The sequence below is a fragment of the Oncorhynchus nerka genome, linkage group LG13 (assembly GCF_034236695.1).
Source record: "Oncorhynchus nerka isolate Pitt River linkage group LG13, Oner_Uvic_2.0, whole genome shotgun sequence".
NCBI lineage: Eukaryota > Metazoa > Chordata > Actinopteri > Salmoniformes > Salmonidae > Oncorhynchus > Oncorhynchus nerka.
Window position 1 is genome coordinate 46,003,387 of NC_088408.1, and position 27,457 is coordinate 46,030,843.

Genomic DNA, 27,457 nt, shown 5'->3' on the forward strand with positions numbered 1-27,457 from the left:
TTGATACTTAAGTAGATTTAAAACCAAATACGTTGTCTTTTACTCAAGTAGTATTTTACTGGGTGACTTACTTTAGTCATTTTCTATTAAGGTATCTTTACTTTTACTCAAGTATGTAAATTGGGTACTTTTCCCACCCCTGTAAAAAGGAAATAAAAAGTATGATACAAGAAGGACGCCATGATTCAACAGATTTGTTCAGTTTATTGATATCAACAATGACAGAAAGAATAGAAAAATGGTGCAGGTCAAATTTTGGAAGACATTCATTCACAGATTAAACAGGTAAATCCTATTGCTTCATATTTTTCCTTTCCCCTGTAAGGATAATGTGTGTCACTGAAACACATTCTTCTTGTGTCTCTTAAGACCGGACACGGTATGCCCTCGCCCTTGTGCTCACCCTCACGGACCGTGCGTGTGGGGATGCCACTCTTGGTGTCACGACGGCACCGCCACACTTCCTTTGGCAATGGTCCCTGGAGACAAAGTTGTTGGCATTGCCCTGGCATCCGCCAAACCAGAACTGGGTGCAACTGCCAGTGGCTGAGTTGTAGTAGAAGCGGGAAGTCCAAATGGCACAGGGTCCAGCGTCATGTGACAGGGAACACATAGGGCCAGACTGAGCAGGAGCAGAGTGGTCCTAGAAAGTGAAAGAAAGAAAGAGTGAGAGAGAGCTGTGAACGATCTGAGAGACAAGGCAAGAAGGTCCTTCTATGCCATCAAAATGAACATAAAATTTGACATACCAATTAGGATTTGGCTAAAATACTAGAATCAGTTATAGAACCCATTGCACAACCAACCAAGAATTCCCAAAATGGGACAAACACCAAATTGAGACTGCATACAGAATTCTGCAAAAATATATTTTGTGTACAACGTAAAACCAAATCATGCATGCAGAGCAGAATAAGGCCGATACCCGCTAATTATCAAAATCCAGAGAAGAGACATTAAATTCTACATCCACCAAAAAAGAAGCAATTCATGCATCACCTACAGAGAAGTACACCTGGAGAGGAACCCCCTAAGCAAGCTGGTCCTGGAGCTCTGTTCACAAACAGATCTCACAGAGCCACAGGACAGCAACACAATTAGACCCAACCAAATCACGAGAAAACAAAAAGATAATTACTTGACACATTGGAAAGAATTGACCAAAAACAGAGCAAACTGGAATGCTCTTTGGCCCTAAACAGAGAGTACACACTGGCAGAATACCTGAAATCTTTGAATATGTACAGGCTCAGTGAGCATAGCCTTGCTATTGAGAAAGGCCGCCGAAGGCAGACCTGGCTCTCAAGAGAAGACAGGCTATGTGCACACTGCCCACAAAATGAGGTGGAAACTGAGCTACACTTCCTAACCTCCTGCCAATTGTATGACCATCTTAGAGAGACAGACACTGCTCAAAAAAATAAAGGGAACACTAAAATAACACATCCTAGATCTGAATGAATGAAATGGGGTGGCGGATGGTCTCCTGAGGGATCTCCTCCCAGACTTGGACTAAAGCATCCGCCAACTCCTGGACAGTCTGTGGTGCAACGTGGCGTTGGTGGATGGAGCGAGACATGATGTCCCAGATGTGCTCAATTGGATTCAGGTCTGGGGAACGGGCGGGCCAGTCCATAGCATCAATGCCTTCCTCTTGCAGGAACTGCTGACACACTCCAGCCACATGAGGTCTAGCATGGTCTTGCATTAGGAAGAACCCAGGGCCAACCGCACCAGCATATGGTCTCACAAGGGGTCTGAGGATCTCATCTCGGTACCTAATGGCAGTCAGGCTACCTCTGGCGAGCACATGGAGGGCTGTGTGGCCCCCCCAAAGAAATGCCACCCCACACCATGACTGACCCACCTCCAAACCAGTCATGCTGGAGGATGTTGCAGGCAGCAGAACATTCTCCACGGTGTCTCCAGACTCTGTCACGTCTGTCACGTGCTCAGTGTGAACCTGCTTTCATCTGTGAAGAGCACAGGGCGCCAGTGGCGAATTTGCCAATCTTGGTGTTCTCTGGCAAATGCCAAACGTCCTGCAGGGTGTTGGGCTGTAAGCCCAACCCCCACCTTTGGACGCCGGGCCCTCATACCACCCTCATGGAGTCTGTTTCTGACCGTTTGAACAGACACATGCACATTTGTGGCCTGCTGGAGGTAATTTTGCAGGGCTCTGGCAGAGCTCCTCCTGCGCCTCCTTGCACAAAGGCGGAGGTACCGGTCCTGCTGCTGGGCTGTAAGCCCAACCCCCACCTTTGGACGCCGGGCCCTCATACCACCCTCATGGAGTCTGTTTCTGACCGTTTGAACAGACACATGCACATTTGTGGCCTGCTGGAGGTAATTTTGCAGGGCTCTGGCAGAGCTCCTCCTGCGCCTCCTTGCACAAAGGCGGAGGTAACGGTCCTGCTGCTGGGTTGTTGACCTCCTACGGCCTCCTCCACGTCTCCTGATGTACTGGCCTGTCTCCTGGTAGCGCCTCCATGCTCTGGACACTACGCTGACAGACACAGCAAACCTTCTTGCCACGGCCCGCATTGATGTGCCATCCTGGATGAGCTGCACTACCTGAGCCACTTGTGTGGGTTGTAGACTCAGTCTCATGCTACCACTAGAGTGAAAGCACCACCAGCATTTAGAACTGACCAAAACATCAGCCAGGAAGCATAGGAACTGAGAAGTGGTCTGTGGTCACCACCTGCAGAACCACTCCTTTATTGGGGGTGTCTTGCTAATTGCCTATAATTTCCACCTGTTGTCTATTCCATTTGCACAACAGCATGTGCAATTTATTGTCAATCAGTGTTGCTTCCTAAGTGGACAGTTTGATTTCACAGAAGTGTGATTGACTTGGCGTTACATTGTGTTGTTTAAGTGTTCCCTTTATTTTTTTGAGCAGTGTATTTCCCCTCCGGTTACACAGACCCACAAAGAATTTGAAAACATATCCAATTTTGATAAACTCCCATATCTATTGGGTGAAATACCACAGTGTGCAGTCACAGCAGCAAGATATGTGGCCTGTTGCCACAAGAAAAGGGCTGAACATTGTTAATACTACCTATATTTATGTTTATTTATTTTCCCTTTCGTACTTTAACTATTTGCACGTCATTACAACACTGTATATATAAATAATAGTTTGACATTTGAAATATCTTTATTCTTTTGGAACTTTTGTAAGTGTAATGTTTACTGTAAAAAATGTTTGTTTATTATCCATTTCACTTTCTTTGGCAATGTAAACATACGTTTCCCATGCCAATAAAGCCCTTCCATTGAATTGGAAAAAGACTGGTTGAGAGAGAGAGGCATATTTGTTTATTCATTGTCCCTTTTGTACATTAACTATTTGCACGTCTTTACAACACTGTATATAGACATAATGACATTTGAAATGTATTTACACTCAGAAGTTCTAAAATAATGTTTACTGTTAATTTGTATTGTTTATTTCACTTTTGTTTATTTATTATCTACTTCGAGAGAGAGATTTTCCAATCTAAAGGGATGGATAGACTGCTTTTGATTGTGAAAGAAAAAGAGTGGTCTTGACACAATGGGTAGTGGGCAGCTCTTACCGCAAGTGGGTGGGAATCAGGACATCCTGCCCTTCTATGACCCTGAGCAGGAGTCACCCCATCCAGACAGCAGCCGTACCTGACAACCGGAGACAAACACAGGTAAGGTATAGGGTAGACAAAAAAAAAACGATAGCTGTTATGGAAAGGCACAAAAGGTAGGTGAGACAGAAACATGGACTCAGACAGCATCCATGAATGTGAATGTCACTAGTTGGACTGTCAAAGTAACAAAGTTAATCTGCCTCTGCATGCCATGTCTGTTTTACACAATGTTATCTCTATCTTAAAGTTATGTAAAGTTGCACCCAACTGAACAGATGCCACCTAGGTCTTACCGGGTGCGTACGCAGTCATCTGCAGGACATTCCTCTCCTCTATGCCCACTGGAGGAAGTGTGGCCATCGGGGCAGCAGCCGTAGTATGACTGGGAGCAGTGAGGACCAACCACAGTGGTGGAATAGGGGTCGTACACTGTGTTAGTGGCTAGAGAGAGCAACCACAGACATATGGCTAAATCTTTAGACAATCTATATAAATAGCCTGTATACTTAATGTACCGATAGTCTTAACGTCAACGGTGAAGAGGCGACTCCAGGATGCTGGCTTTTGCCTTAGCAGAGTTGCAAAGAAAAAGCCATATCTCAGACTGGCCAATAAAAATAAAATATTAAGATGGGCAAAAGGACACAGACACTGAACAGAGGAACTCTGCCTAGAAGGCCAGCATCCCGGAGTCGCCTCTTCACTGACATTGAGGCTGGTGTTTTGCGGGTACTATTTAATGAAGCTGCCAGTTGAGGACTTGTGAGGCGTCGGTTTCTCAAACTAGACACTAATGTACTTGTCTTCTTGCTCAGTTGTGCACTGGGGCTTCCCACTCCTCTTTCTATTCTGGTTGGAGACAGTTTGCGCTGTTTTTTGAAAGGAGTAGTACACAGCATTGTACCAGATCTTCAGTTTCTTGGTGATTTCTCACATTAAATAGCCTTAATTTCTCAAAACAAGAAAAGATTGACGAGTTTCAGGAGAAAATCTTTGTTTCTGGCCATTTTGAGCCTGTATTCGAACCCACAAATGATGATGCTCCAGATACTCAACTAGTCTAAAGATGGACAGTTTTATTGCTTCTTTAAACAGGACAGCAGTTTTCAGCTGTGCTAACATAATTGCAAAAGGGTTTTCTAATGATCGATTAGCCTTTTAAAATGACAAACTTGGATCAGCGAACACAACGTGCCATTGGAACACAGGAGTGATGGTTGCTGATAATGGGCCTCTGTACGCCTATGTAGATTTTCCATTTTTAAAAATCAGCCGTTTCCAGCTACAATAGTAGCAACATTAACAATGTCTACGCTGTATTTCTGATCAAATTGATGTTATTTTAATTGCCCAAAAATGTGCTTTTCTTTTAAAAAAACAAGGACATTTCTAAGTGACCCCAAGCTTTTGAACAGTAGTGTAGATGGAAAAAAATGTAAATAATGCATGTTTTGAAGGTGTTTATTTTTGCTATTGTATATTTAGCAATTCCATAGTTATGTTTAGCCAGAGAGTATATTTTCAGATGTTGATATACCACTTTGACTAGTGGATCCTGTCTTGTCGATATGTAGTTATAATATTTTGATGGATTACAACACTGTCTAGACAGAGAATGGAACATACTATAAGAGAGGTGTTTTAGCATAAGGAGAGATAGAAAAGTTAATTTTCAAATTCTTGTTTTGTTAAGCTATTTCTGTCTTTACCTTAAAGCCAGGGTATGCATATAATTGGTACCATTTGAAAGAAAACACTTTGAAGTTTGTAGAAATGTTAAAATAATGTTTGAGAATATAACACTATATATGGTAGGAGAAAATCCAAAGAAAAACCAACCAGAATTTTTTTTGAGAGAGACCATCCTCTTACAATGGCAAGTGTAAGAGCATACTAAAATTAACTCCCAAGATGCAATTCCTATGTCTTCCACGGGGTGTCAGTCTATGTTCAATGTTTCAGGCTTGTAACTTCCAAAACGAATAAGAAATATCAGTTTTAGTACAGGGACACATTCTTGGAAATTTGTGTTTGCATGCGCCATGAAGACAGGACACAACTGCTAAAATCGGTATTCTATTGAACATACTTCTTTCCGTTAGAAATATTATAGTTTGATTACATTTTAGGGTATCTGAGGAGTAAATAGAAATGTATTTTGACTTGTTGACACATTAGGGGTAGATTTTCGGATTCCTTTCTCTGCAAGATGAACGAGTGGATTACTCAAATCGATGGCGCCAACTAAACAGACTTTTCAGGATATAAAGAAGGATTTTATCCAACAAAACGACACTACATGTTATAGCTGGGACCCTTTGGATGACAAATCATGGGAAGATTTTCAAAAAGTAAGTGAATATTTAATGGCTATTTGTGAATTTATGAAACCTGTGCTGGAGGAAAAATATTTTGACATGAGGCGCCGTCCTCAAACAATCGCATGGCATGTTTCGCTGTAATAGCTACTGTAAATCGGACAATGCAGTTAGATTAACAAGAATTTAAGCTTTCAACCGAAAGACACTTATATTTACCTAAAATGTTTAATAACAGTAATTTGTATGATTATTTATTTGAAATGCGCTCCCTCCAGTTTCACAGGAAGTTGTCCCGCTAGCGGGACGTTTAGCCCTAAGAAGTATTTTAATTATCCCAAGTCAATCTACACACATGATTATAATTACGCACACAAATTGATACACATGCCCATGCATGCATAGAGACAAAAACATCCCTAACGCACACTCGTACCTGAAGAGTCATAAGGTACATATCCTCTCAGAGTGCTGTCATGTCCAGTTGGGTCATGGATACTTGGTACACCTAAACAGAGAGAGAGACAATGATACATGAATAGAACCCCCCCACATACATATACTGAACAAAAAAATATTCAATTTCAAAGGTTTTACTGAGTTACAGTTCAAAGTAGGAAATCAGTCAATTGAAATGTATTAATTTGGCCTTATTCTATGGATTTCACATGACAGGACAGGGGCGCAGCCATGGGTGGGCCTGGGAGGGCACAGGCCCACCCACTGGGGAGCCAGACACAGCCAATCAGAATACATTTTTCCTCACAAAAGGGCTTTATTACATACAGAAATACTCCTCATGGATCATCTTGGCAAAGGAGAAATTCTTACTAACAGGGATGTAAACAAATTTGTGCACAAAATTTGAGAGAAATAAGCTTTTGGTGTATATAAAACATTTCTGTGATCTTTTATTTCGGCTAATTAAAAACACTTTACAAGTTGTGTTTATTTGTTTTCAGTATGTATATACAGTACCAGGCAAAAGTTTGGACACACCCACTCATTCAAAGATTTTACTATTTTCTACATTGTAGAATAATAGTGAAGACATCAAAGCTATGAAATAGCACATATGAAATCATGTAGTCACCAAAAAAGTGTTAAACATATCAAAATATATTTTAGATTATTCAAAGTAGCCATCTTTTGCCTTGATGACATCTTTGCACACTCTCATTCGACTCTGGGATGCTGGCCTTGTAGGCAGAGTTGCAAAGAAAAGCCATATCTCTGTCCAGTGTCTGTTCTTTTGCCCATCTTAATCTTTTCTTTTTATTGGCCAGTCTGAGATATGGCCTTTTCTTTGCAACTCTTTCTAGAAGGCCAGCATTCCGGAGTCGCCTTTTCAATGTTGATGTTGAGACTGGTGTTTTGCTGGTAATATTTAATGAAGCTGCCAGTTGAGGACTTGTGAGGCGTCTGTTTCTCAAACTAGACACTAATGTACTTGTCCTCTTGCTCAGTTGTGCACCGGGGCCTCCCACTCTTCTTTCTATTCTGGTTAGAGACAGTTTGTGCTGTTCTGTGAAGGGAGTAGTACACCGCGTTGTATGAGATCTTCAGTATCTTGGTCATTTCTCGCATGGCATAGCCTTCATTTTTCAGAACATGAATAGACTGACGAGTTTCAGAAGAAAGGTCTTTGTTTCTGGCCTGTAATCGAACCCACAAATGCTGATGCTCCAGATACTCAACTAGTCTAAAGAAGGACAGTTTTATTGCTTCTTTAAACAGAACAGCAGTTTTCAGCTGTACTAACATAATTGCAAAAGGGTTTTCTAATGATCAATTAGCTTTTTAAAATGATCAACTTTGATTAGCTAACACAACGTGCCATTGGAACACAGGAGTGATGGTGTGTTCCAGGTCTCTACACCTATGTCAAATCAAATCAAATTTTATTTGTCACATACACATGGTTAGCAGATGTTAATGCGAGTGTAGCGAAATGCTTGTGCTTCTAATTCCGACAATGCAGTAATAACCAACAAGTAATCTAACTAACAATTCCAAAACTACTGTCTTATACACAGTGTAAGGGGATAAAGAATATGTACATAAGGATATATGAATGAGTGATGGTACAGAGCAGCATAGGCAAGATACAGTAGATAGTATCGAGTACAGTATATACATATGAGATGAGTATGTAAACAAAGTGGCATAGTTAAAGTGGCTAGTGATACATGTATTACATAAGGATGCAGTCGATGATATAGAGTACAGTATATACGTATGCATATGAGATTAATAATGTAGGGTAAGTAACATTATATAAGGTAGCATTGTTTAAAGTGGCTAGTGATATATTTACATTTCCCATCAATTCCCATTATTAAAGTGGCTGGAGTTGAGTCAGTGTGTTGGCAGCAGCCACTCAATGTTAGTGGTGGCTGTTTAAGAGTCTGATGGCCTTGAGATGGAAGCTGTTTTTCAGTCTCTCGGTCCCAGCTTTGATGCACCTGTACTGACCTCGCCTTCTGGATGATAGCGGGGTGAACAGGCAGTGGCTCGGGTGGTTGTTGTCCTTGATGATCGTTTTGGCCTTCCTGTAACATCGGGTGGTGTAGGTGTCCTGGAGGGCAGGTAGTTTGCCCCCGGTGATGCGTTGTGCAGACCTCACTACCCTCTGGAGAGCCTTGCGGTTGAGGGCGGAGCAGTTGCCGTACCAGGCGGTGATACAGCCCGCCAGGATGCTCTCGATTGTGCATCTGTAGAAGTTTGTGAGTGCTTTTGGTGACGAGCCGAATTTCTTCAGCCTCCTGAGGTTGAAGAGGCGCTGCTGCGCCTTCTTCACGATGCTGCTGCGCCTTCTTCACGATGCTGTCTGTGTGAGTGGACCAATTCAGTTTGTCTGTGATGTGTATGCCGAGGAACTTAAAACTTGCTACCCTCTCCACTACTGTTCCATCGATGTAGATAGGGGGGTGTTCCCTCTGCTGTTTCCTGAAGTCCACAATCATCTCATTAGTTTTGTTGACGTTGAGTGTGAGGTTATTTTCCTGACACCACACTCCGAGGGCCCTCACCTCCTCCCTGTAGACCGTCTCGTCGTTGTTGGTAATCAAGCCTACCACTGTTGTGTCGTCCGCAAACTTGATGATTGAGTTGGAGGCGTGCGTGGCCACGCAGTCGTGGGTGAACAGGGAGTACAGGAGAGGGCTCAGAACGCACCCTTGTGGGGCCCCAGTGTTGAGGATCAGCGGGGTGGAGATGTTGCCTACCCTCATCACCTGGGGGCGGCCCGTCAGGAAGTCCAGTACCCAGTTGCACAGGGCGGGGTCGAGACCCAGGGTCTCGAGCTTGATGACGAGCTTGGAGGGTACTATGGTGTTGAATGCCGAGCTGTAGTCGATGAACAGCATTCTCACATAGGTATTCCTCTTGTCCAGATGGGTTAGGGCAGTGTGCAGTGTGGTTGAGATTGCATCGTCTGTGGACCTATTTGGGCGGTAAGCAAATTGGAGTGGGTCTAGGGTGTCAGGTAGGGTGGAGGTGATATGGTCCTTGACTAGTCTCTCAAAGCACTTCATGATGACGGAAGTGAGTGCTACGGGGCGGTAGTCATTTAGCTCAGTTACCTTAGCTTTCTTGGGAACAGGAACAATGGTGGCCCTCTTGAAGCATGTGGGAACAGCAGACTGGTATAGGGATTGATTGAATATGTCCGTAAACACACCGGCCAGCTGGTCTGCGCATGCTCTGAGGGCGCGGCTGGGGATGCCGTCTGGGCCTGCAGCCTTGCGAGGGTTAACACGTTTAAATGTCTTACTCACCTCGGCTGCAGTGAAGGAGAGACCGCATGTTTTCGTTGCAGGCCGTGTCAGTGGCACTGTATTGTCCTCAAAGCGGGCAAAAAAGTTATTTAGTCTGCCTGGGAGCAAGACATCCTGGTCTGTGACTGGGCTGGATTTCTTCCTGTAGTCCGTGATTGACTGTAGACCCTGCCACATGCCTCTTGTGTCTGAGCCGTTGAATTGAGATTCTACTTTGTCTCTGTACTGACGCTTAGCTTGTTTGATAGCCTTGCGGAGGGAATAGCTGCACTGTTTGTATTCGGTTATGTTACCAGACACCTTGCCCTGATTAAAAGCAGTGGTTCGCGCTTTCAGTTTCACGCGAATGCTGCCATCAATCCACGGTTTCTGGTTAGGGAATGTTTTAATCGTTGCTATGGGAACGACATCTTCAACGCACGTTCTAATGAACTCGCACACCGAATCAGCGTATTCGTCAATATTTTTATCTGACGCAATACGAAACATATCCCAGTCCATGTGATGGAAGCAGTCTTGGAGTGTGGAGTCAGCTTGGTCGGACCAGCGTTGGACAGAGCTCAGCGTTGGAGCCTCTTGTTTTAGTTTCTGTCTGTAGGCAGGGATCAACTAAATGGAGTCGTGGTCAGCTTTTCCGAAAGGGGGGCGGGGCAGGGCCTTATATGCGTCGCGGAAGTTAGAGTAACAATGATCCAAGGTTTTTCCACCCCTGGTTGCGCAATCGATATGCTGATCAAATTTAGGGAGTCTTGTTTTCAGATTAGCCTTGTTAAAATCCCCAGCTACAATGAACGCAGCCTACGGATAAATGGTTTCCAGTTTGCAAAGAGTTAAATAAAGTTCAATATGTAGATATTCTATAAAAAATCAAGTGTTTTTCCAGCTACAATAGTCATTTATAACATTATTAATGTCTACACAGTATTTCTGGTCAATTTGATGTTATTTTAATTTTGCTTTACTTTAAAAAACAAAGACATTTGTAAGTGACACCAAACTTTTGAATGGTAGTGTATATAGACACACACACACACACACACACACACACACACACTGGAATTTGACTCACTTTGGGGTTCATGGCAGGCCTGGGTGTTACAGTGCTCCACGGTAGCAGGTTTAGGGTGGGGGGTGCACCTGTCTTCCTCATATGGGTTCTGGTCTGTGTCCATACACATTACCCTCCTCTCCCGCACCCCTCCACCACAATTCATAGAGCACTATAGGGTGGAAGAGAGAGAGAGCAGAGAAAGAGAGGACAGAGAGAGCATGATAGCTATATTTACACAGAAGTAGAAAGGATAAGAGAAAATTGTAGGACATCGCCGGTCTACTAACCACCGGTCCTGGCAAACCATCATTACGAACATCTGGCAACAATCATTACGCACACCTGTGCCCCATCATGAAGCACACCTGGACTTCATCACTACCCTGATTACTTCCCCTTCATCTAGCACTCCGTTGTGTCACCCATTACGTAGTATTGTTTCTTGTTTTCATGTTTAGACGCTACTGCTGTTTTTGTATTCACTCCATGGTCTTTCCTATTAAAACCTCTTTGGGATAGGGGGCAGCATTTTCAACTTTTGGATAAATAGCGTGCCCAATTTCAACTTCCTGCTACTCATGCCAATAATATAAGATATGCATATTATTAGTGGATTTGGATAGAAAACACTCTGAAGTTTCTAAAACTGTTTGAATCATGTCTGAGTATAACAGAACTTATGTAGCAGGCAAAACCCCGAGGACTAACCGTTCAGAATTGTTTTTTTAGGTCTCTGTCTGTTCAGTGAGTTCTCATGGGGAAACAATATTTCTTAGGGACTTGTTTGCAGTTCCTACCGCTTCCAATGGATGTCACCAGTCTTTGGAATTTGGTTGAGGTTATTCCTTTGTGCAATGAAGAAGTACGGCCATCTTGGAACTGGGTAACGCTGTTGAGAGTTGACCAAGACTTGAAAAGTAGTGTTAGTTTCCTCTCGTCCTCTATTGAAAACCGATAGATCCGTCTTCAATTTGATCGATTATTAACGTTTAAAAATACCTAAAGTTGTATTACAAAAGTAGTTTGAAATGTTTTGGCAAAGTTTACAGGTAACTTTTGAGATATTTTGTAGTAACTTGGCGCAAATTGGAAGCAGTTTTTTTCTGGATCAAACACGCCAAATAAATTGACATTTTGGATATATATGGATGGAATTAATCGAACAAAAGGACCATTTGTGATGTTTATGGGACATTGGAGTACCAACAAAAGAAGCTTGTCAAAGGTAAGGCATGTTTTATATGTTATTTCTGCATTTTGTGTAGCGCCTTCAGGGTTGAAATATGCTACTCTCTTTGTTTTCTGCTGTGCTATCATCAGATAATAGCTTCTTATGCTTTCGCCGAAAAGTATTTTTGAAATCGGACATGTTGGCTGGATTCACAATGAGGGTAGCTTTAATTTGCTATCCTGCATGTGTGATTTAATGAACGTTTGAATATTATAGTATTTTATTTGAATCTGGCGCTCTGCATTTTCCCTGGCAATTGGCCAAGTGGGACATTTGCGTCCCCTATCCCAGAGAGGTTAAACTCACCGACTGCACCTCAAAGGACGCCCCCCCCCCCCCCCCACGAGTGGAGGATCTTCTACAATGAGTCAAACCAACACCCCAGCTCATTCAACATTCTGCCCAGGTCAGTTTGTCCCTTCCAGACATATGACGGGACTCCATCCAAATCCCATTGCGCCCTCTATTTTTCTCATCAAACGGGAGCCCCCACCACTGAGAGGTCCGAGGTTGCCACTGTTATATCCCTGCTGACCGGGCAGGTGTTGGAGTGGGCTACGGCTGTCTGGGGGAGAGGAGGAACTGGGTTCCTATGGGTGGTTCATGGCTCTTTTCAGAGGAGACTTCGATCATCCACCGGAGGGCAGAGAGGGGGGTGAGCACCTACTCCAACTACGGCAGGAGGACCAGACTGCTGCTGAGTACGCCCTTACCTTCCGTACAGTGGCAGCATTCAGCAGATGGAATGAGCCTGCACTCCGCTACTTATTCAGATGTGGATTGTGTGATGAGGTCCAGACGGAGATGGCATGCCGAGTTGACACCCTCTCATTAGATGCACTCATCACGATGGCCATACATCTGCATAAACTCCTTCGAGAGTGGTGGCACTCTCATCGCCTCTCTCCCTCCTTCGTTGACCGATCTGAGTAAGAGTCTGAACCCATGGAGGTAGGGGCCAAACGCCTCCCTGCGGCTGAGCGACACCGTCGGAGACAGCTGGGGCTCTGTCCCTATTGTGGTCAAGCGAGGCACCAGATTCAACGGTGTCCACAACGTCCCAACCCGGGAGCCACGAGAGAAGAGGGACGGTCCCGTGTTCACCCGTCTCCTGGGGTAGGTGTGAGTATTGCATCATCATCACTCTCCACCAAATCCTTTTTAGTACCGATTTCACTAGCTGGCTGTCCCTCGTGTCATTCCTATAACTCTAGTGGACTCAGATGCCACTGGGAATTTTATTGACCAGGCCCTTGCCTCTTCCCTGAAAATAACATCATGCCTGCTCTCCTTTCCGGTTCAAGCGCTGTATAAATCTTCTTATGGCTAGGTTCCGCTAGCGGAACCCCTCGACAACATTCAGCTGAAAAGGCAGTGCGCTAAAATCAAAAACATTTTTTTAGAAATATGTAACTTTCATACATTCAGAAGTGCAATACATCAAATTAAAGGTTAACTTCTTTAATCTACCCATCGTGTCCGATTTCAAAAAGACTTTACAGCGAAAGCACACCATTTGATTATGTTAGGTCAGAGCCTAGTCACAAAAACACACACAGCCATTTTCCAGTCAAAGAGAGGAGTCACAAATTTTTTTTTTAGCAGGTGTCTTCTTAGTGACCAATAAAGAAGGGGGGTCTTCGTCCATGTATTCACTACAGAGGTCTCAATGCCATCACCACCAAGAACCGCTACCCCCTCCCGTTGGTGTCGGCCGACATTAAACAGCTCCGTGGGGCCTGTTTTTTATAATTTTTTTACCAAGCTGGACCTGCGGAATGCCTACAATTTGATCTGCATCCGGGAGGGGGATGAATGGAAGACGGCCTTCAGCATGATATCTGGGCACTATGAGTACTTAGAGATGCCTTATGGATAAGCCAATGCTCTGTCAGTGTTCCAGGCATTAGTGAATGAGGTGTTTCGAGAAATGCTTGGGCGTTAGGTAGTTGTGTATATCAGTGATATCCTGATCTACTTGGCCACCTTGGAGGAGCATATCGCCCACGTCCGGGTAGTCCTGAAACGCCTCCTGGAGAACCAAATGTATGTCAAAGCGGAGAAATGTCAGCTTCCTCAAGCTGCCGTCTCCTTCTTGGGATATAGGATCAGCCTGCAGAGAGTGGTTTTGGAGGAGAGGAATGTAGCTGCAGTCAGGTCATGGCCAGTCCCAACCACCATAAAGGGACTACAACGTTTTTTGGAGTCCCCTCAAAGGTTGCCCCCGTAAGTTGGTGTGGAATTCTGCAGCCGATGAGGCCTTCCGTCTACTGAAGGGGCGTTTCACCTCTGCACCGTTTCACCACCCAGATCCTATGCTTCCATTCATGGTGGAGGTGGACGCCCCAGAAGCGGGTGTGGGGGCTGTCCTATCACAACTTCAATTTAATCCACAAAAATTGTATCCATGTGCATACTACTCTAAAAAAGTGTTTCTTGCAGAAAGGAACCATGGTCTGTGATCGGGAGCTCCTTGCGGTGATGTTGGCATTAGAGGAGTGGAAATACTGGTTGAATGGTGCCACAGACACATTTCTCATCCTCCCTGACCATCGGAACCTGGAGTACATATGGAAAGCGAGGCGGCTGAACCCGCGCCAAGCAAGAAGGACCCTTTTCTTTACCAGATTCAACTTCACCCCGCTGCCCACGTGAGGCTCCAATGCGCCGTCCTCCGCTGGAAGGAGCAGGTGGATCGTCACTGCAGTGAGGCGCCTGTGTTCCATCCTGGTGATCACATCTGGCTCCACCAGGAACCTCCTGCTCTTCCTGCCCTGCCGGAAGCTGAGCCCTCGGTTTGTGGGGCCATTCAAAGTGCTCCGGAGGGTCAATGAGGTAACATACAGATTACAGCTTCCCACTAACTATTGGATCTCACCCTCTTTTCACGTTTCCCTCCTCAGGCCGGTGGTTCCTGGTTCCCTGGCTGATTCCATCCCCCATGACCCACCTCCCCTGAACATCGAGGGAAGCCCCGCTTATGCTGTCAGATTCCTCCTGGACTCCTGACATCGTGAGGGTAGGCTCCAGTACCTGGTAGATTGGGAGGGGTACAATCCAGAGGTGTTGGGTTCCAGGGGACGACATTCTAGATCCCAACATCCTCTCAGATTTCCACCTTCACTGACCAGACCAGCCCACTCCTTGCCCTCGGAGCAGTTCCCATGGCCGGCGTCGTCCTGCGACTGGAGCCGTACGTGTGCGGGGGGGGGGGGTGTACTGTCATGTCTACTCCCGCTTTGTTACTTGACGTCGCCTGTCTACTTACCACCGGTCCTGGCAACCCCATCATTAAGCACGCCTGGCAACCACAATTACGCACACCTGCACCCAATCATGAGGCACACCTGGACTTCATCACTCCCTGATTACTTCCACTTTATCTAGCACTCCGTTTTATCACCCATTAGGTGGTATGGTTTCATGTTTAGACTACTCCTGTTTTGTATTCCTGTGTCTCTGTTATAGAGATGCTACATAAGGGTATAGTACAGAGGAGGCTGGTGGGAGGAGCTATAGGAGGACAGGCTCATTGTAATGGCCGGAATGGAGTAAGTGGAATGGTATCAAACATATGGAAACCACGTTTGACGCTGTTCCATTGATTCCAGCCATTACAATGAGTCCGTCCTCCTATAGCTCGTCTCACCAGCCTCCTCTGGTATAGTATGAGGTCAAACATTCCTCTCCAATTCAAAATGCTTTGTTGACATGACAAAATTACTTGTATGTATTGCCAAAGCAACAATGTGGAACAATTTAACAAACAACAAAATGTATCTCTCTGTTACCAGTCCGAAGTCATGGACGTGCCAGCTGATGTGGATGTGGCAGGCTGGCTTGCGGCAGGCCTGGACTGCAGGTGGGCGTACCAGAACACTGCAGGCTTGGTCCCCAAAGCGTTCCCCTCCTGCCCCCACGCAAACCACCTCCCTGGTCTGCTGGCCTTCCCCACAGGTCACCGAACACTGGGAATGGGAAATATATAATAGGGAAACTTGGCATCAAAACAAGATCAATGGCTCAATCTTACATTTGACATTTTCATAATTTAGCAGACGCTCTTATCTAGAGCAACTTACATTGGAGAAATTAGAGTTAAGTGCCTTGCTTAAGGGCACAGTGACAGATTTTTCACCTTGTCGGCTCAGGGATTCAAACGAGCCGACAATGAAAATGTATCTTTCATCTCTGTGTTTTCAAAGTGTCTCAATCTCACCGGAGAAATCATCCGAACAAGGGAAACAGCGCCCCTCTGTTTCAGTATGTGTAGCCCTTGTATCTGATGCTGTCTGGATCAAAAGAGTATGACGTTGTCGCCGTACCTTTTGATTGATACCAGCAAGCATTTAGCCAATCACCGTTGAGCTGAGCTCAACTGTGGGTTGTCCTGATGCAGCAAAACACCCCAAGAGAGGCCAGTTTGGATTTGGCTTCACACCAATCAAATCACATCCAAAGCAAAACGTCATTGTCAGAAACGTGTTTCTGATCAGCTTGTGTTGTTGTCCTGCAGAAGCTAGCTTACTAAATCAGCCTTTTCTTAAGTCATGGATGGAGATGGGGATTTGGACTTGTGGTTTTGACTTAACACTCTGTACAGGCCAATGATTTTGACGGCGAATCTAATCATGAATTCATATTGTGCCACTGAGACGATTGAAATGTAATATGTAGGCTCATGTTAACTAGCTAACTTAGCTGATTCATTGTTGCCCATGCGAGGAACTTAGGCTAGCAAGCTTAAGTAAGACAACAAGTATGACAAGTACTGTATGACAGACCCATGAACAGACCCATGAACATTGGCTTTCATCTAGTCTATACACACTCTCACACACACACACAGAGAGAGACAGAAATCAGTACCGCTGACAGCCACATTGATTGGACCAATTTTTGTAAGGGGTATATCAGCTTTAATATCAATGTATTTGTCTGCATCATTTCCAATCCCCCATAGAGACAATACCAGTAAAAAGTTTGGACATCTACTCATTAAAAGGTTTTTTCTTTCTTTTACTATTTTCTGCATTGTAGAATAATAGTGAAGACATCAAACCTATGAAATAACACATATGAGATCATGTAGTAACCCAAAAAGTGTATTTTAGATTCTTCAAGTTAGGCACCTTTTGCCTTTGACAGCTTTGCACACTCTTGACACTCTCTCAACCAGCTTCATGTATTCAATTAACAGGTATGCCTTGTGGAATTTCTTTCCTTCTTAACCACTTTTCTTTGTGAGACGCATAGTGGTGAACTGATGATCTCTGCACGTGTGGTTCCCACTGTGAAGCATGGAGGAGGAGGTGTGATGGTGTGAGGTTGCTTTGCTGGTAACACTGTCAGGGATTTATTTAGAATTCAAGGCACACTTAACCAGCATGGCTACCACATCATTCTGCAGCGATATGCCATCCCATCTGGTTTGCGCTTAGTGTGACTATCATTTGTTTTTCAACAGGACAATGACCCAACACACCTCCAGGCTGTGTAAGGGCTAATTAAACAAAAAGAAGAGTGATGGAGTGCTGCATCAGATGACCTGGCCTAAACAAATCACCCAACTTCAACCCAATTGAGATGGTTTGGGATGAGTTGGATCGCAGAGTGAAGGAAAAGCTCAGCATATGTGGGAACTCCTTCAAGACTGTTGGAAAAGCATTCCAGTTGAAACTGGTTGACAGAATGCCAAGAGTGTGCAATGCTGTCATCAAAGCAAAAGAAACAGTAGGTAAACTGGGATATGGCTAAAGAGTTAATCAGGGTGATTTTTCCTATAACAATTTATTGTAGTGTATGTAGGATATGAATACCGAGTATGTCCGCATCACCGTCAGACCATTTTATTGGTAAACTACATGGGAATGTAAAAGTTACTTTTTTTTGTGATCCAAAACATAATATAGTACACGTATCATGATTTAGTTGTAATCCAGAGAGGTTAGGAAAAAATATCAAGATCTTCGATGAGGCTGTGAAAGGATCCATATTGGGGATTTAAAAGAAAACAACATGAATCCTCAGCATACAATGACACCTTTTAAACCCTGGATTTCTAGCCGCTTGATATTATAGCTAACATTTCGATGGCCATTATAAATAAATATACTGATAGGGGACAGCCTTGTTTTACTCCTCTTGACAGTTTAATACTTTGTGAGAAGTGGCCATTATTTACTATTTTACACCTAAGATTACTATACATGACTTTAACACATTGTATAAGAGATTCTCTAAAATTTAAATATTCCAGGCATTTATATATAAATTCCAGTCATACTTTATCAAAAGTCTTTTCAAAGTCAGCTTGGAATACCAGGCCAGGTTTCCCTGATTTTTCATCGTGTTTTATTGTTTCCAGTATATTTTGCTGATTGGACTAAATAGTTTTTGGTATATTTAAGTTTGTTTTCACTGTATTAAACTAAGCATACATTGCATACAACCTTGTTGATTTGATGATGTTTCAATGTTTAAGAGGAAATGGTGCTGGAATAGCGGAGGCAATGCTCCTGTTTCCTTTGTGCTGACTTGCTTAACTCCATGGTTCTAAATTAGTAGTTGTTTAGTAAAATGGCAGAAACATTAACTTGCTTGACCATGCTGTAGGCCATGTAACTGTTTGTTACATGCAATATTTATTTGCTTTGTTGACTTCACAGGACAGATTTTGCCCTTCCAGTTTTGTTATGAAACAAATGTAATGTAAATGTAAAAACAGTCCTAATGTTGGAAGCAAACATCATTATGTTGTCATCCAGAGTCACATTTGATTTATTTTCCAATCTGTAGCATACAATATTTTCCATGGTTCTGGTACCGGTTCCGACTGACATTCTGGCGTATAAATTGATGTGTGGACACTGTAGATGGAAATGGCCTGCATTGAGCAATAGTCCTGATTGCAACAGCCAAAGTAATATCTTTTGTTCGTCTGTGTGATGTAGGATGTGAAATCTGAAACTACTTGAGGCTGGGAAACTACTTGAGGCTGTCCATCAACTCCTGATTGAACCCCATGCCACAGACAAATCCTTACATCTTAACACAGCAGGAGAGAGTGGCTTGATCATTATAGCATATTCAGAGATCGATTTATAGCCATAAATTTAAAAAAAATTGATTAGATTTTAAACCAAAAAAAATATTTATGTTTGTCATTGATGGATACGTATAGTATGAAATGAAAGATGTGTTCCTAATGAGTTCAGGAAGCCAAACTAGACCTCAGTTTAGCGTTCACAGCGGTGGGATCAGATGTTTTGATCAAGAGGGACCTTAAGAAAATATGTACATTTTCTCCAACATTAAACATGCAAATATGTGTTTTTCAGTTATAAGGAAGGTGAAATCTTATAGTTAGTGGATTTATAATTTGATTATACTATATTTAGAAAGCATATAAGTCATTTCAGGCCCCTCTATTGAACATACTGGGACCAGACCTGTGTCAAATACATGAAAGTATTTGAGACTAGATGTCCTTGAATTAGTTTGGAGTATGTACTTTTGGGACTATTCCATTGGTACCAGCTAAACTAAATCCATTGCAACTCAAAGTATTTGAAAGTATTTGACATACATTATGTATTCGACCCAGGTCTGACTGGTAACCCACCACACTTCCACAGCCACCCTTTAGTCTTCTAATCATACTAGTAATAATACTGGTAACAGTCTCACTATACTGACCATACTGGTCCCCCCAGGTACCCACCACACTGAAGCTGGACACGCTGTACTCGGCACATCCCTGCTGGTTGCAGGCCTGCTGGCTTTCCGGCCTGGGCAGTTGCTGGGAGACGCAGTAAGAGTCATCCACCACATGGGGTGCCATCGAGTCCTGTACCATGCACTGCACGCTGCGGTGCTGGGTGCCACTGTTGCAGGGGGCCGAGCACTCGGACCAGGCGCTGTATGTGTAGGCATACGCGAGGGGCTCGCGGTAGCGGAGGTTGGCAGCGGGAGCGGGAGTGGCAGGCGCCACATCGCGGTCCATGCCAATGATTTCTCCATTTCTCACAGCCTAGAGAAGGAAAATATAGGAGGATTACATGGTCAAACAACATCCCTGAACAGATGACACAGTTATATTCCCCCCCACAACCTCCCTCCCATGCTAGTTTTGGTTATCCTCCCTACTCCCATCCCCAGGACAGGCCCGGGACACTCCTGCCCCCGATGGCAGCCCCAACCCTGCAACAGGAGCCACGCCAGGTCCTCCTGTACACACCCAGAATGGAGCTTTGGCTGCCACTTCACACACTAACTTTAGCTATTATTATTTTTGCTTAATCACACTAGACCTGAATCAAACGATGAAACCAGCAGCCAAACGTTTTCTCAACACAATGTTTGTTTTTAGTCAGTATAGTAATGTTATTGATCTGACAGTTTCCCTAGCTAATTCCCTACTTTCACACTGACATAGTATAAACAGCTCTACACTGTCATGGTGAGCAGACGAACCAAACTTCCTTTCACACCGGCATTCTTGTAGGCGCCCATCAATCCTAATCACCAGGACGATGAGGGAATCGAGGGCCCGTGGTATTTCCTGAGCTGCGAGCTCATCCTTTATCCCATCCAACAGTCCATGGAGGAAGGTGTGAGCCTCTGGATTCCAGGAAGTCTTGGCGGCCAATGTGCAAAAATCTACTACGTAGTCTGCCACACTACGGCAGTTCTGATGTACCAGCAGTAGTTTCAGCCGCCTCCCACCCAGGCACCGGAGAATCGAAAACCTTCCTCACTTCTGCCATGAATTCCTCCAAGCTATGGCACACAGCGGATTGCTGCTCCCACACAGCCGTTGCCCAGGAAAGCGCCCTTCCAGACATTAGCGTGATTAAAACCGCTATCGTCGATCGGTCCGACAGGAACGAAGAGGGCTGGAGTTAAAAATGAGGGAGCATTGGGGATGGAATGCCCAGCAGCTACCAGGGTTGCTTAACATAGCGCTCCGGAGGAGGTAAGTGGGGTTCTCGGGGAGCCAGGGTAGGTTGAACAAAACCACTAGTAGTAGAAAGATTACTGGGTGGTTGGGAGGTCTCAGATGTAGTATGCTGCCTATGAGCTAATTCACAGATTTGCTCTATAATAGCCTTGAACCCTTGGTCGTGGCGTTCCGTCAGGGAACGAAGCCCTTCCAAAAGGTCCCGCAGTAGCTCTTCATGCCTCCCAATGGTGGCTCCCTGCTGGGAGACAACGTGACGGAGCTGGTCCAAGTCTGCTGGGTCAGTCATGGCCAGTTCGTACTATCATGACACAAGGCGAAACCCATATGCAGACACAGGAGGCAGATGGTTGAGCTCCGATATTCATTATAACAAAAGGGGTAGGCAAAAGGCAGGTCGGGGACAGGTGGGAGTTCAAAAACCAGATCCGAGTCCAAACAGTACAAGAGGATAGGCAGGCTCGAGGTCAGAACATGCATAGAGGTCAGGCAGGCGGGTTCGGCGTCAGGACAGGGAAGGGTCAAAAGCAGGAGAGATAGGAAAAAACAGAGACTGGGAAAAACAGGAGCTAGGAAAACGCTGGTTGACTTGGTAAAACAAGACAAACTGGCACAGAGAGACAGGAAACAAAGGGATAAATACACCGGGGATAATAAGCGACACCTGGAGGGGGTAGAGACCAGCAAGTTTTTCTTTCTGCTTGCGTTTGTTTTTTTATGTTGATGTGTGTATTTTCTGTAATTTATGTAATTCATGGCTCATCTGTAAAAGAGACTTAAACATTTAAAATGATACATTTCAGTGAAAGGGGATAGACAGATACAAAGACATGTATTGCATTTGTGTTTAAGGTGCTGGCACTTTACCCACTAAAACAGCCCCATGCATTTTGGTGTGTTGCCGTCATCAGAAAGATAACATTTCTAATGTATTTTCCAATTCAACAAGCAAGTTGAAGTAAGTACCTACCCGATGGGCACAGATGTCGATTCAACGTAATTTACTTGAAATTACATGGAAACAACGTTGATTCAACCAAAGTGTGCCCAGTGGGAAAGTACTAACTACTAACCCTGCAGATGCCGTTGATACAGATGTCACTGCGCCCCACATAGCAGGGTGTCCCGTCCACCACGGAAGGCCTGTGTCTGTAGAAGAAGTTCTCTCCACGGGGGACGCAGTTCAGCTCACATGGGTTGGACGCTTCATAGGTAAACAACAACAGGTAAACAACAAAGTACATTAGTATTTCTTTGTGTATGGGTAATGTGGTTATGGGTAATAATCCATAGTGAAATGTTAAACTATTATTTGCATCAATATTACCGTTTTATTCAATAGCTTTTCACAAGTATGTGGTAGATCATCATCATCATCAAAAAGGCAGTCGTTTCAAAATTCTAAGAGCGATAATCCATTCAACGGGCAATTTTTAAACACGTATCTTGCATGTTTTGCTATTGGATTGACTGGTTGTTAAAACAACAAAATGGAGAATATATCATTATGTCATTATGTTGTGTTTTGGTGATTAAATCAACGTGCTCATATTTCACAGTAAACATATTTTGGATCAAAGGTTGCGTGGTAAAAGCAGTGGTGTAAAGTACTTAAGTAAAAATACTTTAAAGTACTACTTAAGTCGTTTTTCTGGGTATCTGTACTTTACTATTTATATTTTTTACTACTTTTACTTCACTACATAACTCAAGAAAATATTGTACTTTTTACTCCATACATTTTCCTTGACATCCAAAAGTACTCATTACATTTTGAATGCTTAGCAGGACAGGAAATTAACCAATCACGCACTTATCAACCGAACATCCCTGGTCATCCATGCTGCCTCTAATCTGGCAGACTCACTAAGCACATGCTTTGTTTGTAAATTATGTCTGAATGTTGGCCTGTGCCCGTGGCTTTCCGTAAATAAAGAAAAACAAGAAAATGGTGCCTTCTGGATTGCTTAATAAAAGGAATTTGAAATGATTTATACTTTAACTTTGAATACTTTTAGACTTTTACTCAAGTAGAATTTTACTGGGTGACTTTAAACTTTTACTTGAGTCATTTTCTATTAAGGTATCTTTACTTTTACTCAAGTATGACAGTTGGGTACTTTTTCCCTATGTTAAAGTTGTATCCAAACAAAATAAATGCAAAATAAAAGGTTTTGAATATGAGACTTGCTTCGTTACAAGTGTTACCAGTTTGGAGTTTTGTACTAAGAGTGTAGAAAATTCCCCCACATACTTGTGAAAATAGCATCAAAGTACTAAAAAAAGAATATATGGCAATACAGTATATAATCCGTATTGTACCTCCATGGTAAGGCAGCCAGGTGTAGCGTTTGCCCTGGAAGTCCATCCTACTAAACTGGGCACACTGCTCTTCACGGAAATCCCTGGATCCCGCTGGACATGCCTGCATGGAGCAATTACAGACAATGTCCGTCTGTTAGTGTTTACATCGGAAACAGAGCGAGAGATTTTTGTGTGTGTGTGTGTGTGTGTGTGTGTGTGTGTGTGTGCCTGTGTGCACCTGCATATTACAGATGCGGTAAGATTTTGAAGATCCCACGCAGTTGTTTCCTCCATCTGTCCTGCAAGTCAAAGAGAAGTAGAGTCAGAAAGACACACAATCACCATATACACTCTCTCTCTCTCACTTGCATGCTGTCTCTCTCTCTCTCTTTCTTTTACCTTGCAGTGATACATTGCCTGATCCTCATGGCTACTCCAGTGCCACAAGGGCGACTGCACGCCCCATAAGCCCCATACTCCCCCCAGTAGTCATTGCTGGGTGATGTTAGCTGGAACACAACAGCAGCCAGCACATCAAGCACTGAGACACCACTGTGCACTAGTACACACAGTACTCTACACCAGAATAGCAACTGGAAAACATCCTATCACCACAAACCATTCCATATCATTACACAAACCCTTATTATACACCAGTACGGTAAAGATAGAAAATCCCCACATTCCAGCTGTTTTTGTAAACAGAATCATACTATGTGTGTGTGTGTACATTCACAGTGTTAACTTGAACTGTATTGTATGCTATTGAGTTGTGTTGTATTATTTTTGCTATTTTATGTGTATGTGGTATTATTAGATTATCATATGTACTGTATTTCCTGTTTGTACTTTGTACTTGTTTTTACACTGCAGAATAATACAATCAAATAAGTATCACTTACAGAGAATGATGGTACAGCCAGTAACTGCAGGAGAACCAGGACCAGTAGGATGCCCATGTTTACTAGGGAGTAAGTGCAATGATAGTACTGCATTGAAGAAAGCCACAGATTGTAAAGACCTTACCAGCAATGTCCTTTTAAAGGGACATTTCTAAAATGTTCAACTTCATGTTCATCATCTCCAGCATCTCCCCAACATCAGCATGTGAACATGACGCAATTTTTATGTTTTGTAGTAAAAAAAAATATAAAGGAAGAGAATGTGTTTCCACTGATATCATCAACTAATTAGAAGAACGTTTGTAGGCAATTAGTATGCAAAATTCCTACTCATAATTGGTTAAAATCACATCATGTACACCGGTGTTGTCAATAGAAACACTTAGCTTCTTCTGTCTATTTTACTAGAAAACATAGAAACAGTCAACAAATGTTTATGTCGGGGTGGTGCTGGAGATGATGAATATGAAGGAAAACATTTGTGAAATGTCTCTTTAACGCGTTTCATTTAACATCTGATAAACTTTCGGATTAATACGATTACATACAGTACCAGTCAAACGTTTTGGACACCTACTCATTCCAGGACATCAAAACTATGAAATAACACATGGAATCATGTAGTAACCCCAAAAATTGTTAAACAAATTAAAATATACTTTATGTTTGAGATTCTTCAAAGTAGCCACCCTTTTCCTTGATGATAGCTATGCACACTCTTGGTATTCTCTAAACCAACTTGTTAAAAGTACATTTGTGGAATTTCTTTAATTCTTAATGTGTTTGAGCCAATCAGTTGTGTTGTGACAAGGTAGGGTTGGTATACAGAAGATAGCCCTATTTGGTAAAATACCAAGTCCGAGTGGCGCAGCGTTCGAAGGCACTGCATCTCAGTGCTAGAGGCGTCACTACAGACCCTGGTTCGATTCCAAGCTGTATCACATCCGGCTGTGATTGGGAGTCCCATAGGGGGCCTAGTGTCGTCCGGGTTAGGCCGTCATTGTAAATAAGAATTTGTTCTTAATTGATTTGCCTAGTTAAATAAAAGGTAAATAAATTCATGGATTTAAGAACAGCTCAAATAAGCAAAGAGAAATGACAGTCCATCATTATTTTAAGACATTAAGGTCAGTCAATCTTTGAAAGTTTCTTCAAGTGCAGTTGCAAAACCCATCAAGCGCTATGAGGAAACTGGCTCTCATGAGGACCGCCACAGGAAAGGAAGACCCAGAGTTACCTCTGCTGCAGAGAATAAGTTCTTTAGCATCAGAAATTGCAGCCCAAATAAATGCTTCACAGAGTTCAACTAACAGACACATCTCAACATCAAATGTTCAGAGGAGACTATGTGAATCAGGCTTTCATGGTCGAATTGCTGCAAAGAAATCACTACTAAAGGACACCAATAATAAGAAGAGACTTGCTTGGGCCAAGAAACACGAACAATGGACATTAGACTGGTGGAAATCTGTGTTTTGGTCTGATGAGTCCAAATTTGTGATTTTTAGTTCCATCCGCCTTGTCTTTGTGAGACGCAGAGTAGGTGAATGGATGATCTCCACATGTGTAGATCCCACAGTGAAGCATGGAGGTGTGATGGTGTGGGGTTGCTTTGCTGGTGACACTGTCTGTGATTTATTTTCGAATTCAAGGCACACTTAACCAGCATGGCTACCACAGCATTCTGTAGCAATATACCATCTCATCTGGTTTGTGCTTAGTGGAACTATCCTTTGTTTTTCAACAGGACAATCAATCAAATTCAATCAAATGTATTTATAAAGCCCTTCTTACATCAGCTGATGTCACAAATGTCAGGATTTGGCCAGGGTTGTTCCGGTTTTTGGTCACTAGATGCCCCCATTGTGCCTTTTGACCTTTTGTTTTCCCTTGATCCCCATTATTATTTGCACCTGTGCCTCGTTTCCCCTGATTGTATTTAAACCCTTTGTTTTCCTCAGTCCTTTGCTCTGTGTTTGTATGTTAGCACCCAGCCCTAGTATTCTGTTAACTCTTGTTGATCCCGGTGGATGCTCTTGTGGAATTCTGTTTTTTGTTCTTGTTTATTTATTTTTGAGTATCTTTTGAGGTTTTTTGTGCTATACCTACCACCTTGTGGATTTACCTTTTTTGTCTTGGAGGATTACCTTTGTTCTTGTGGAATTCCTTTTGAGGTTGTGGAGTTACATGTGTTCCTGAAGGACTTCACTTTTTACTACATTAAATACACCGTCTCAAGTACTGCTGTGTCTGCCTCATCTTCTGGGTTCTGCCGACTATTCGTGGCTCAGTTGGTTAAGTGACTGTTTCTCACTCCGGAGACCCGGGTTCGTAACCGGGTCCTGACAACAAAGTGCTGTACAGAAACCCAGCCTAAAACCCCAAACAGCAAGCAAGGAAGGTGTAGAAGCACAATGACCCAAAACACACCTCCAGGCTGTGTAAGGGTTATTTGACTAAGAAGGAGAGTGAAGGAGTGCTGCATCAGATGACCTGGCCTCCACAATCCCCCAGACCTCAACCCAATTGGACCGCAGAGTGAAGGAAAAGCAGCCAACAAGTTCTCAGCATAAGTGGGAACTCCTTCAAGACTGTTGGAAAATCATTCCAGGTGAAGCTGGTTGAGAGAATGCCAAGAGTGTGCAAAGCTGTCATCAAGGAAAAGGGTGGCTACTTTGAAGAATCTGAAATATTAAATATATTTTCATTTTTAAAAAACGTAGCTTTCTGTCTTCACTGTTATTCTACAATGTAATGATAATATATAATGATAATATATAATAAGTGTCTAACTGAAAATGACAGTGAAAATTCACCAAGAAATCGCTCTAAGCTGAAATTGTAATTTGCCTTATTTAATTGTTCCAACGACTACATCCTATTGGTGCGTATCTTTTACATACAGGCCACACAGACAGCTTTAACATACACGGAGAAGACAAAATAACCACTTGTCACCACAAAAGACACATTCCCTAAAATGTTTCCAAAAATGTAACGAGTATGAGAACATGATAATAGAATATATGATCATCATTCAATAGTACCTTATCAATATCTCTGTAGTTTAAATCCAAGCCTCTTGCCCAGCATCCTAGAAGGAAGTGCACTCACCCAGAAGACAGGACAGCGACTGACACTCAGTTATCTGTCCACTCCACCTCTCAGCTCTCAAAGCTGTTAGCTACAGGTGTCAGGTTACAATTAAGTCCTTGCATGAAATTAACACCTTTTATATCCTGTTCACTGGATCCTTTCCACTTGGATTTTCCCCTTCG

At 43.3% G+C, this 27,457-nt stretch overlaps 1 protein-coding gene across 3 annotated transcripts; it reads right to left on the bottom strand.

Moving 5' to 3' along the window:
- Positions 1-184: 184 nt before the first annotated feature.
- On the bottom strand, positions 185-27,337 carry LOC115139570 (papilin-like). Of its 3 annotated transcripts, XM_065026439.1 has the most exons (14): positions 27,227-27,337; positions 26,327-26,863; positions 24,180-24,241; positions 23,677-23,786; positions 23,516-23,576; positions 23,296-23,398; positions 22,047-22,177; positions 19,735-20,043; positions 15,803-15,979; positions 10,799-10,949; positions 6,387-6,458; positions 3,926-4,073; positions 3,588-3,666; positions 185-643 (listed from the first exon to the last, which is right to left on the bottom strand). In XM_065026439.1, the coding sequence occupies exons 3-14, from the start codon at positions 24,234-24,236 to the stop codon at positions 365-367; spliced, it is 1,677 nt and encodes a 558-aa protein (XP_064882511.1). In that variant the 5' UTR covers positions 24,237-24,241; positions 26,327-26,863; positions 27,227-27,337; the 3' UTR covers positions 185-364. The 3 variants fall into 3 exon arrangements, with proteins under 3 accessions (XP_064882511.1, XP_029532968.1, XP_029532967.1); XM_029677108.2 differs by lacking the exon at positions 26,327-26,863 and having other exon boundaries at positions 24,180-24,266; XM_029677107.2 differs by lacking the exon at positions 26,327-26,863 and having other exon boundaries at positions 27,227-27,336.
- Positions 27,338-27,457: the final 120 nt, after the last annotated feature.